The sequence below is a fragment of the Diabrotica undecimpunctata genome, chromosome 8, assembly GCF_040954645.1.
Source record: "Diabrotica undecimpunctata isolate CICGRU chromosome 8, icDiaUnde3, whole genome shotgun sequence".
In the NCBI taxonomy this organism is placed as follows: domain Eukaryota; kingdom Metazoa; phylum Arthropoda; class Insecta; order Coleoptera; family Chrysomelidae; genus Diabrotica; species Diabrotica undecimpunctata.
This window is the reverse complement of record NC_092810.1, coordinates 55279338-55292413: the sequence shown is the minus strand read 5'-3', so window position 1 is coordinate 55292413 and position 13076 is coordinate 55279338. Positions and strand designations below refer to the sequence as shown.

The 13076-nt window shown below is 30.9% G+C and overlaps 1 protein-coding gene across 1 annotated transcript in view; it reads left to right on the top strand.

Moving 5' to 3' along the window:
• Positions 1-13076, top strand: part of LOC140447576 (lipopolysaccharide-induced tumor necrosis factor-alpha factor homolog) — a 126974-nt gene that overhangs the window by 16770 nt on the left and 97128 nt on the right. Inside the window, exon 2 of the mRNA XM_072540303.1 lies at positions 6181-6337. Within this exon, the coding sequence (XP_072396404.1) occupies positions 6181-6337 (157 nt within the window). The remainder of the gene's footprint in view (positions 1-6180; positions 6338-13076) is intronic.

Below are 13076 nucleotides of genomic sequence, written 5' to 3'. Positions count from 1 at the left end.
TAAAATGTAGGTTGTTTATTTTTCGGCCATTTATTGAGATTTATATCCCATCCTTCAGGGGCTCTTCTCATAATCTGCTCCCCATATATATTAAATAATTGTGGAGACAGTATACATCCTTTTCTGACACCCTGTTCTAGATGGACTTCGTGTGGGAGAGTGTCAAGCTTTTTAACTTTCTAGTAGTGTGTTCGTATAGTTCAGTTATAAGCGAAATTAAGTGCTGTGGTACGCCTACTTCTTTAATATCTGCCATAAGTGTTACCATTTGACACTTTCGAACGCTTTGCGATAATTTATAAAACAAATGTATGGTGGGATATTGAATTCCCTAGATTTTTCTGTTATTTGTCTTATGCTCAGAAGATGCCCTCTATCTTTGGTAAATCCAGTTTGCTCTTGGGGTATTTCTCGTTGTAGGAAAGTTTTCAGTTTCTCATTGATTATGTGTAGCATTATTTTGCTGGCATGTGAGATGGGGCAATTACCCAATAATAAAAAATCACAGATTGACAAAAAAAGCAGAATGGCGACCAAGCTGAAAAGAGAAACCCAGAACAACCACCAACCGTATTGATGAATGATCTAAAGAGAATAATAGGAAACATAGCTACTGCACAAGAAAGAAACTTGGAAATATTTAGAGGAGGCATATGCCGGCAGCGCAATACATCTTATCAACCTATAAGAACAGTTTTATTAATGTTAACATTTTGCTGATTAAGTTGAATTTTTTATATTGCGATTTAACTTCGAACATAATTAAAATATGTATGTTAGTTTTCCAGCAATCAATAGCTATTATTTGTATTATCAGCATATTTGATCTTTTTTAGTACAACCTTCAGTGTAATTTTACATGTTTTGGACTCTAATACTGATTCGTAACATGTTAAAAATGAAAGTTTATTATTAAATATAAACGAGGACAGAATAATTGGTTTGCTGAGCATTATTAATATTAATTTCTTATTTTAAATAATATCCTACTATAATATAATTTCTAATCCTTCTAAGAAAAATAATAAGGATTAGCAATACATCAATATACCTACTAAACTTCTGTCAGTTTAAATATCCTAAATCTTGAATATCTAGGAATATTGTCTAGGGGTATAGTTTTATTAATTTTTGTTAATGCAATGTAATACTCGTACTACCACATAGATTATCACGATCATCTCTTACAATATTTCTTTTACATATTTTTTCGATCCATATTTACTAATATTATAAAAAAAATTATATCACATAATTTGGGAGTAATTTCTACACACGTCTATCGAATTCGTTCGAAGTTCGTTTCTGCTTTGAGCCAGGTATTCTAAATTTGCGAGATATGGGTGGCCGATCTATCGATGAACTACCATTCACCGGCCTATCGACCAGTTTCGTTAAACCATTGACTCACAGTTCTGACATAACAAACTGAACAGCTATTTAACTGGACAAATAAATCTTCATTCCAGAAATTACGCAATTGTTGCATATTCAATGTCGGTAAAGTTAGCATACATATTTTATAAGTCCGAATTCAGATCAAGACTATAATTTATTGCTAATTTATTACGGAAAGAAAAAAATTATTTCTGTAGCCGTTTTCGAGAACGTTATGCTAACTTTACAGGAAGACTAGCATAGCTATAGCTATATCTCGGCAAGGAAAAGCCTAACCCTAGCGCAAAACTCACCGCCCGAAATTTCGAGATATCGGCCATAAACGATGAAACTAGAAGGAATTATTTGCTAATTTATTCTTTAAGTTTTACGGCAAGAAAAAATGTATTTCTGCAACCGTTTCCGAGAAACAATGTTTATTGCTAACTGATTAGTACATTGACCAACCCCCAAAAACTACTTCGTCATCCAATAGTGTAAAAGTCACAAATAGTTATTTTTTCAAACAAATTTCAAAATTAATTTTATCGCTCGGGACAAAGTTTTTTGAGTCATTCTGAACAAAAAGTTCTTTGTATAGTTGATCAATGTCAAGTTATAATAGGCATTTAAGATTTTCAAAAACGCGAAATCGGCCATTCTCCGATCTCTGAAACTCAGTAAAAATCATTATTTTTGAAGTTAGAAAGTACTTAAAGTAAAGCTTAAACATCCATATATAAGATTATGATGTGTTTTTTAAAATTATTTTATTGCAAAACCCTTTCTTTAATTGTTAATATTGCGCGCTCCACGCGTACTGCTACCACCCCTGTATGTTGTTTCCCTTTCGCACTAACACCGAGTATACGTACCTGATAAATTTATGTCTGTATAGTTAGCATATCCATTTTATAAGGCCACATTGAGAACAAACACTATAATTTCTTGCTAATTTATTGATAATTTCTTGCTAATTTATTGCTAATTTATTGCTAATTTATTGCTAATTTATTGCTAATTTATTGCTAATTTATTGCTAATTTATTGCTAATTTATTGCTAATTTATTGCTAATATATTGCTCATTTATTGATAATTTATCGATAATTAATTATTAATTTATTGCTAATATATTGCTAACTTATCTTTGAGATATAGTTAATTTATCTCTAATTTATTGTCAATTTGTTTCTAATTTATTGTTAATTTATTGATAATTTATTATCAATTAATTGCTAATTTATTATTAATTTATTACGAAAAGAAGAAGTTAATGCAGTACCGTTTCCGAGAAATAATGGCTAGACTAACTTAACGGTAAAGCTAGCATAGCCATAACTATATTTCGGCAATGAAAAAAGTTACAGGGCCCATCTTGGCGGCATATTTTGTTGCTAATTAATTGCTGTTGATTGGTACATTGCCCTACGGCAATAGCCATTTGTGGAAAAATCGAGATATCGACCAAAAACGTTGAAACCAGAAAAGTGGACCGCTATGAATACATTGCTAATTTATTGCTGAAGTTTTATGCCAAGAAACACTTTATTGCTGCAACCGTTTCCCAAAAATAATGATTACTGAACCTATCTTAGCATCATATTGTATAGCTAATTAAATTTTCTTAAATAATGTTCAACTTTCTTGCTAAATTGTTCCCCTTCACAACAAATCAGTTAACATGTTCCACTTCCGTCCTAACACGTCAATATTGTCATTTCAATCAGTTGCTATCAACAAGTCCTCGTAGACACTTTGTCTCAGGACCAGCAACCTCCTGTAGAGTCTTACGTTGCCATGTTATCAATTCCAATTGTAACTTTATCATAACATATAAGATCCAATAATGTAACCTTAATTTAAGGGGTTTTTACCCAAATATTTAGTGGCTCAAAACATGTACACCTAGTAAGTATTAACCACATTTTGTATTAACCTTGGTCAAAATTTTAAATTTCATGTTTTTTTAAATTAAAGTGGTTATATACTTTTAGGACACAGTGATGATGGAATATGGATTTCGAAAACGTTTTGTGATATAGTCCGATTGGGTCTTTGGGACAGTCTTTTTGCTTGATGGTTAAACTTCAGCAATAAATTAGCAATTAATTCCTAGCGGCTTACTTTTTTGCTTTCAACGTTTTTGGCCGATATCTCGATTTTTCCGGAGATGAGTTTTGCGCTAGGGGATGATGAGATAGTTTTTGCTGATTGGCTAATGTACGAATCCTTATGTAATAATAATGTAGCCTTATTCAATGCCGAGATATAGTTGTGCTAGCTTTACCGTCAAGTTAGCATACTCATCGTTTCTCGAAAACGGTTATGCTAACTTTACAGACATGAAAAATTTGTAGCTGGCACTTGAATTTATCTATTAAATTGGTTCATTTTTATTATTTTTAAATTATTTACTAACTAAAAATCTTTCAAAAATCAATATTTAATAATAATTTTTAATGTGTAAGTGAAAAATATGAATTTCTATTTTAAAATGAATTTAATGAATAAACAATGATTTACTTTTAATGTATAAAGTTTGTTTATTTTTAATTATATAAACATATTGATAAAAAATATTCATTATTATCTTCAGCTATAACCATAAAATATTGATATTGGCATGAGTCTAAATTACATCCACATAAAGGTACACAATCAACTGATTTTTTTGCAATTAGATACGTGCTTTTGTTTTGCAATTTTTATGGCAATTACAAGCTCTTACCAAATTTTTATTTTTGGTGGTTTTCCAAACACAATAATGTTATAAATTAGTATAACCAACATTATGTTCGAACTACTTCAACTTGAAAGCAATCATTTAGAAGCAATATACGATTTTGCATGGGGATCACAAATAATTATTCACAGTATAGATACCGGTGTTTTTATTCTTGCTGTACATTTTTGTAATTTCTTCAAATCACACGGTTGTCAAGGAATATTTTTTAATATTCGTAAACAGAATCCAAAAACCTAAGTTTGTAACGTTGCAGATGAAAGTTTTTTACCAAAAATTTGTGGACTATTGTTATCAACGTTTTTGTCCGATATCTCGATTTTTTCATAGTGAGTTTTTCGGCTCAGCATAGGGGCTAAGGGGGTAGTTTTTGAGGACAACTCTTTTCCTTGTCGATGTATAGCTGTGTATAGTTTTACTCTACAGTTAGCATAAACATTGTTTCTCGAAAACGGTTGCAGCAATAAATTGTTTCTTGGCGTAAAAGTTCAGCAATTAATTCCTAGCGATTTAGTTTTCTGTTTTCAATGTTTTTCTCCGATATGTAGATTTTCCTGAGGGTGACTTCTGTGCTAGAGGATGATAAGGTAGTTATTGGGGGTTGGTCAATATACCAATCAACAGTAATTATTTAGCAATAAAATATGCCGCCAAGATGGTCCCTGTAGCCCTTTTCATTGCCGAAACATAGCTATAGTTATGCTAGCTTTACCGTAAAGTTTAAACAATAAATTGTTTCTTGACGTAAAACTTCAGCAATAAATTAGCAATTAATTCCTTGCGATTCACTTTTCTAGTTTCATCATTTTTGGCCTATATTTTGATTTTCTGGAGATAAATTTTGCGCTAGAGGATGATGAGGTAGTTTTTGGAGGTTGGTCAATGTACCAATCTAAAGCAATTAATTAGTAATAAAATATACCACCGAGATGGGCGCTGTAGCCCTTTTCCTTGCTATAAGATTCAGACCTTCTTATTGCCAAATTCCTTTCCTGCAGTTTTTCAAGCATTTTACTTGCAGTACGTACTTTTAATAATATACTGCGTCTCTATTCGCTCCGTGCGTGACCATAGTAGGGGTACTTTGAAACGATGCCAGCATGCGTAGCGGCGAAATATGACACAATTGGACCTACCTTTTTACGCATCAATTTTATCAAAAATGTATGCAAATACATATTGCGTATTTAATTGTGCTAATAATAGCAAAAAGAGTAAGTGTAGTTTTTATAGGTTCCCAAAGATTACATATAAATTAGAGAAAAGAAAAAGATGGATGCGTGCTATTCATATGAAAAAGTTAATATCACATAACTTCATTTTTATGCAATTGAAATAGGAAAAATTTAAATAATTTACCTTAAATGATATTTTATAAGGCTTCAAGTTAACTGCAGAGTGCCTGATGACTTTAGTTTTTATATCATAACTTTTACTATTACTGTTTTTAAATATATGCTCTTTCACATGAAAAACTTGATTTGCCAGTACTAGATTTTTTCCTTTCTTTTCCGTTTGTGGTTAAAAAGATATATTATGATGAATTTTGAGAAACCCAGTTTTTAATACTACAAAATATATGTTGTACATAAACTGAAAAAATATAATTAAAAAGTTAATTATTAATAATTGTCAATTTCGCATGTATTTAACAATGTCAAACATATGTCATATGTTTAACCTGAAAATTGGTAGGTCCAAAACTGTCAGATGAAGGCGGTAGGTGTCGCGTCAGTCACGCACGGAGCGAATAATAATACACTTTTCCACAAAAACGTGTTTTATATAATTTCAATTTTTATATTTTCCAGTTTTTTGTCAATTATATATTGCATGTGTTGTAGTTATTTGAAATTTAATTGATGTTTTAGTTTAGTTTAAAAATAATTATTTTAAATATAGCTTTCACAACTTCCTCGTTAACAGCATAAAAATATAACTTTAGTGTTCTAATAAACTAAGTGTTCTTAATGACGCAAATGTCACCGATACTAAATATTAAATGCAACAAGACGTCATAGATTTTATCCACATGTTAATATATATTTTTTGTTATAGTCGTAAAAGGTCCAGAAATCGTAACAACTGTTGTTCCTGTGGGATCAAACCCGACGCATATGATATGCCCTCATTGCCATGCTGAAATCGATACTACAACTAAACGATCACCAGGATGTATTGCCTACATTTCTAGTGCGATACTTTGTTTAATAGGGTAAGCACTTATTATTTATGTACGTAGAATTTATGCTACTAATAAATAATACTATAGAAATTATTCATCCATTCAAAATCTTTCCTAAATGTGATCCTAATTTCTCTTCCTATTTTTAAGTTGTTATAAATGGTATTATATTTTTTTATTTTTTCTTTGAATGCAGGGAATATATTATTGTTTAAACTAGTAAAAAAAGTGAACTATGCGTTAAGATACTTTTAAAATGCGAAAATGCAGAAAAATATTATAGACCAGGGCGGATCTATAAAAAATCTACTAAATTTGGATGTGAGAAGTGGATTTTTGTAGATATAGTTAATAATAGTTATATGTACCAAGTACCAAGTTAGAAGTCGACCGAGGGCATATACATTAATACCCGCGGTGCATACAAACTTTTATGTCATAGTAGTTCGTTATTGCATCTACAAATAAATATGTTCTAAAAAATCCGAAAACTCAATTTAATTTTGACAAATATTTACTAGTAGATATTCTATCGTCCGTGTTATGTTGCTACGCTATGGAAATGCTGTCAAACGTGTCAAACTAAAACCGTGAAAATGCAAGATATTTTTGAGATCCTTAACCGGATCTAATATCACCGGATCCTTTCAGAATTGCCAGTTTTATGTGAATTCTAAATAATGTTTTGAAATGTTAAATAAAGATGTTTCTAATAAGTTATCTTTTTGTTTGTATCTGTACGCCCGTGCGTGCCATAAAGTACACGATTAAGTAGTTGGTAACTAAGCAATAAAAACACAATAATAAACTAGTATGACATAAAAAATTAATATATTTAAAATTACTATAGTCCTTTTCCATCATATTGATAGCACATTATGTATGCAAATCCTCAACAGGTCAAAAAACCATAGGCGTCACCCTATACTTGTTTTGAAATAAATAAAAAAAATTAATATTTTAAGATGCCGTCAACAATTCATTATCTTTTAAAAAAATCTTCTGTAAAATAAGTGTCCACTAATCTCACTATACATTTTTTGTGCGTAAAAAACGTCGGTATATATGCCACACGATTATTGTTAGTTATACACGGGTGATTAACGAGAGAATTCAATGTTTCACGAAATAAATTAATGTAAACAGTAATTTAAAGGTGATTATTGTTTTCTATACAAGTTATCTCCTGACACAAAAAGAATACCTTCTTTGAACAATTACCTCGAATTACTGATAAGGCTTCACTAATGATAGTTTAAGTAGTTTTTATGCACATTACAGCTTATGCCAATAATATAAATTAGAAATTGTTTGCAACTTCCATTTAGTTTGTAGATGTACATTGTTCATGTCTTACCTACCTACGTTTTTGGTGTCGATATTTGTTATTTGGATTTAAAAATGACGTCGACAACAGGTTTTATCCCGGTTAAGTGTAGTTTTAAAGGTGCCTTCAGTCTAAGAGAGAAAAATATAATATTAAATGTACACGATGTACTTGTACATCAACGCCCTTTAAGTAATTTTCGTGAAATCGTTAAACATGTGTTCAAATATGACAGGGGTTGGAGAAGCAACAATTTATAGATTCCTAAAAGAAAGAAAAGGAGGAACTGTTTCATCTCCCAAGAAGAGTGGAGGGAGTAAACCCTTGGAAATTGAAGAAATACATAAAAACATGATAAGACGCAGCGTCCACTCATTTTTTTTTTAACAAAAAATTTCCAACATTGGACAAAATCCAAACATTAATTAGAGAAAATGAAGAGTTACCAATCATAAACAACAAGAAATTATGGGGACTATTGAGAGAGATGGGATTTCGTTGGCAAAAGAATAGAAGAAATTCTGTTTTAATTGAAAAAGATTACATTGTATGTTGGAGACGAGATTATCTAAGAACTATTAAAAAGTACCGAGAAGAAGGGAAACAATTTTTTATTTGGACGAGACTTGGCTACATGAAGGTCATACTGTACCATATCTATGGGTTGATACAAATGTGAAAAGTTCCCGTCTGGCATTCATCGAAGGTGTATCTACTGGACTAACAATATTCCGTTGGAAAAGGACGCAGACTCATAATAACCCATATTGGAAACGAATACGGTTTTGTTAATGGTGGATTATTAAGTTTTGCCTCAAAATCAACCAAAGATTACCACGAGGAAATGACTGCTGACGTTTTTGAAGAATATTTTGAGAAAATGTTGGATTGAATTCCAAAAAATTTTGTCATAGTCATGGATAATGCTAGTTACCATTCAAGACTAGCAGAAAAATTGCCAACAACGGCATGGAAAAAAGGAGAGATAATCGAATGGTTAGATAAACACGCAATTGAGTACAAGGAGAATCGACAAAAAACGAATTATTACCTATTGTAAGGCAACATAAAGCAGCTTATAAAAAATATATAATTGATGAAATGGCATAAACCGTGATGTAATTATTTACGTTTACCACCCCATATCACTGTGATCTGAATCCGATAGAAAATATATGGTCTCAAGTAAAGGGTGAAGTCAGACGCAACAACAAAACTTTTAAATTAGAAGACTTACAACAATTATTAGAACATTCCTTATCAAAAGTAACTCCAGAAATTGGAAAAATGCTGTTAGTCATGCTCACAAGGAAGAAAATAAAATGTGGAATTTTGGATAATATGACTGATGCAATGCTGGAACCGGTAATAATTAACATTGGAGTTGAAGATTCCTTAGATTCTGAAGAAAGCAGTGAATCTGAAATGGAATTTGATTAAAATAATATTCATTTTTTACAAATCGGCCCCTTGTTACGGCCACAAATTATTTTTGCAAATTCATTAGTACCTGTTAATTTCCCATCACTCCGACACTGGCAACTTTATTTAGGGATTAGTAACCCTCAAAACTATTGTATTCTATTCTGCTTTAACCTTTATACCTGGTGGTCATACTCAATTTAAAATTGTTTTCCTATATACTTCTGTAAACTTGTTGACAAATATCTATTTTTCATTGAGTCACCCGTATCAACAGTTTAGGGATTTGCATACATAATTTGCTATCAATATGATGGAAATGGACTATAAAAACGTCGATTGTTTCTACTTGCCTTGCTTATAACTTTAAACAATTTATTTTAGAGCAAAGTTGTAAAAATAAAATAGCGATAATTAAATTTTCTATAAGATACGGCTGGTTAAAAATGTGTTAATTGTTTACCGTGGCTGCAAAATAGCAATAAGTACACAAAAAAGATGGGAAACAAGCCTTTTCTTATTCAATGTTTTCAAATCACTTAGAATTACACTTCGGACCTTCAGAGATTCGTCTAGAAAATCTTAATAACATATTAAAACAGTCCCCCAAATTTCATTAAAATCGCTTTAATAGATTTCGGATAATAACCTTGCAATCAAATTTTGCTGAATTTTATTAAAATCTTACAGAACAAAAAACTGTACCATATAGAAGTTTACCAATTTTTTTACTTATAAAAACGCACTTAATCTATCTAACGTAATTTTTATGGAATTAAAATTGGATTTTTTGGTCGGTCTCAGGAATGTTTTAAAATTATAAACAATTTTTTGGCTTATAAACAAATAGAATATCTATGTAACTATTATCTTAAATTAAATTCAGGAACGGCTTTGGAGAAGGACTTAGCAAGGTGTTTCTTATAAAAAAACAAAATTGAATTACGAGCAGTGGTTCCTGAGATGGAACCAACTGGTCAAAGTTGACTGGCATTTTCGACGAAGTTATAAACAAGACGGTGATAATCTTTAAACCATTACTTTTTTCTTTCGGATCTCTTTCTCGATAAAAAAGTTCCATATTTTCAAGATATTTATAACATATATTATAATAAAAAAAAACCATCGCTATTGCGCTTGAGAAATACCAAAAAAATCTTGTTGAAGCAAACTGAATTTCAAATATCAAAATCGGTATACGTAAAAAATGTGTTTTCCTCGGCGTCCAATCAAGCTATTTTCTTCATTTTTCTTTAATCGGGTGTAATTCGAATAGAGCCATCTAAAAATGCATTACCAAATGCTGGAGATTTGTTATAAATAAATAAATAAATTTGTTTATACTACCGTCGTAAGAGACGAAAATGAAACTGAATCTCTAAAAATCATACGAACAAGCTGAATTTTTCTGAGAATATTAATTTTGGGACCCTAAAAATATGCAAAAAGTTTACTATTGCTACCCCCGGCTGCTCCCTAAAATTACCCCTATTCGAAGGGAAAAACGGAAAAATCGATTTACCAAGAATCTGTGCGTCATAGAAAAAAAACGCACGTTCTTTTGAACAAAAATGTTTATAAATACTTTTTGTGGTAAAATAAACCGTTCTCTCAAAAATATCGCTTAAAGTGACGCGGTTAGGCGCGCGAAATCAATTTTAAATAAAATTTGTATCAATTCGACAGTAAAATTCCATATCTTTTGATCAGCTACTAGCTGAAGAATGCAGCTTTCTTGTGCAATTGTTGTATTTTGCCGCAATTAAAGTCAATTTCTATAAAAGTGTTAAATAAATAAACGTTGCGCGATTTTTGCCATTTTTTACGATTGACATAGTTATGAGATCATTAGGATTAAACATTTTTCATTAACCGGTCACTATGGAATTTCCATTGTTAAAGTCTAATCTTCAAAACCAATGACATCAAATTTTGGTTTTGATTTTTGGCAACAAATGTAAGGCATTTGAAATATTTCTAAAATGCCGAATTTAAACTTTCACATTACATGTGAATCATTACATGAATTTTATAGTAATATTTTTAAAAATTCCTAACAAATAATGCAATAATTCACCCAAAGTCAAATTCTTATTCTCCACAACAGAATGGCGCTGTAGAAAAATTAAACAGATCAATAGTGGAGAAAGCTAGGTGTCTTTTGTTTGACTTTGGTTTAGATAAGATTTTTTAGGTCGAAGCAGTGAACACTGCTGTCTACTTAAGAAACCGTTCAATTGTAACTGGTCTGACTAAAAACTCCAATAGAAATTTGGACTAACAAAAAATCTGAAGTTAGTCATCTAAGAATCTTTCGATCTGAGGAAATGATGCTGATATGTGGAAGAAAAAAAGGTATAAATGGATAAAAAATCTAAGAAAACTGTTCTTGTTGGTTATAGTGACACAATTAAAGGTTACACATTATATGATCCCGAAATAAAAGATATGTTTATAAGTAGGGATGTAGTATTAAATTAAAAACCAGTTGATGTTTCAATCACAGTTGGTGAAGAATTGTCAGAATTATCAGATTCAGTAGCAGTAATCATCTGATCAAAATCGTCACGATGACGAAAACACATCGATTGATGAAATTGCTGAAGACAATAATCCCCGATTACCTATGTCACTTGCCAAATGAATAGAATACCTAAACCAAAAAGTTTTGATGATTTTGTGAGTTATTTGTGTTCGGATAGTGACAGTGATCCAGTTAGTATCGAGGATGCCATGTCGAGAGCAGATAGTAACCTATGGTTAGCGGCTATGACATAAGAACTGCAATCTTTCGAGGATAACGCAGCATGGGAAGTGCTTGATGCTGAAGCTGGTTATGTAGTGATGTGTAAGTGGGTATACAAACGAAAGATTGCCAACTCAGGTACAAGTCTGGTAGCAAAGGGTTACACTCAAAAGCTTGGAGTTAATTATAATGAAACCTTTTCCTATTCGAAACCTTATTTGAAACTTTATTTTGAACGTAACTCACTTAGTTTTAATGCCAGAAACTAAAAAAAAAGCAAAATAAAGCTTTTTATTATACTATATGAAAAACCAGAGAAACTACAGTCATAAGGCATTCTACATTAAGACTTTTATTTGCTTCTAAACGGCGATCTAAAAAAAAATGTTTTTGTATCTAAAAAAGGATCTAAAAAAAAATGTTTTTATGAAACATTTCTAAACCTTAAGGTTTAGAAATTGAAATAACAAAGTGTTAAGGCTCAAGAAAGCCATATATGGTTTAAACCAGTCAGCTCGGTCTTGGTATGAAAAAATCGATAATTTCTAATTAATCTAAGTTATAAGAAATCTGATTATGAGCCATGTCTATACATAAAGATGAAAAATAGTCTAAAAACCATTATTTCTGTTTATGTTGATGATTTTTAAAATTTTTTCTAATGATTCAAATGAATCAGGTAATTTAAAGTTGAAATTAAATGAATGTTTCAAAATTTTAGATTTAGTAGAAATTAAGAATTGTTTAAGCATGAGAGTAACTCGTAATAACGAGAATGGTGTTATAACTGTAGAGTAGACCAAAATCCTATATTGAACAGTTGTTAAAAAGGTTCAATATGAAGGATTCGAAAGAGGTTGCTACCTCAATAATGGAAATTAGTTTAAATTTGAATAAAGACGATAACGCATCTCCTCAAGTGCCTTATCAGAATTTAATTGGTAGTCTTATAATGTATCTGTCAGTTTTGACAAGACCAGAAATTCATATTCTGTAAGATATATCAGTCAATTTAATAATTATCATTCAGAAAACACATTGGAAGCATGTAAAACGGATATTAAAATACCTAAAGGCTACAAAAGAGTATGGTTTAAGTTTTTTCAAAAAATGATAATTATTAAAGGCTATGTAGATGCGAGTTGGGGGAGTAATTCCCATGACACAAAATCTTATACCGATTTCCATTTTCCAGTTTTCTACTGGATCTATTGCCTGGAAAGCAGAAAACATAATAGTATTTCTCTGTTAAGCACAGAAGCAGACATATAGCA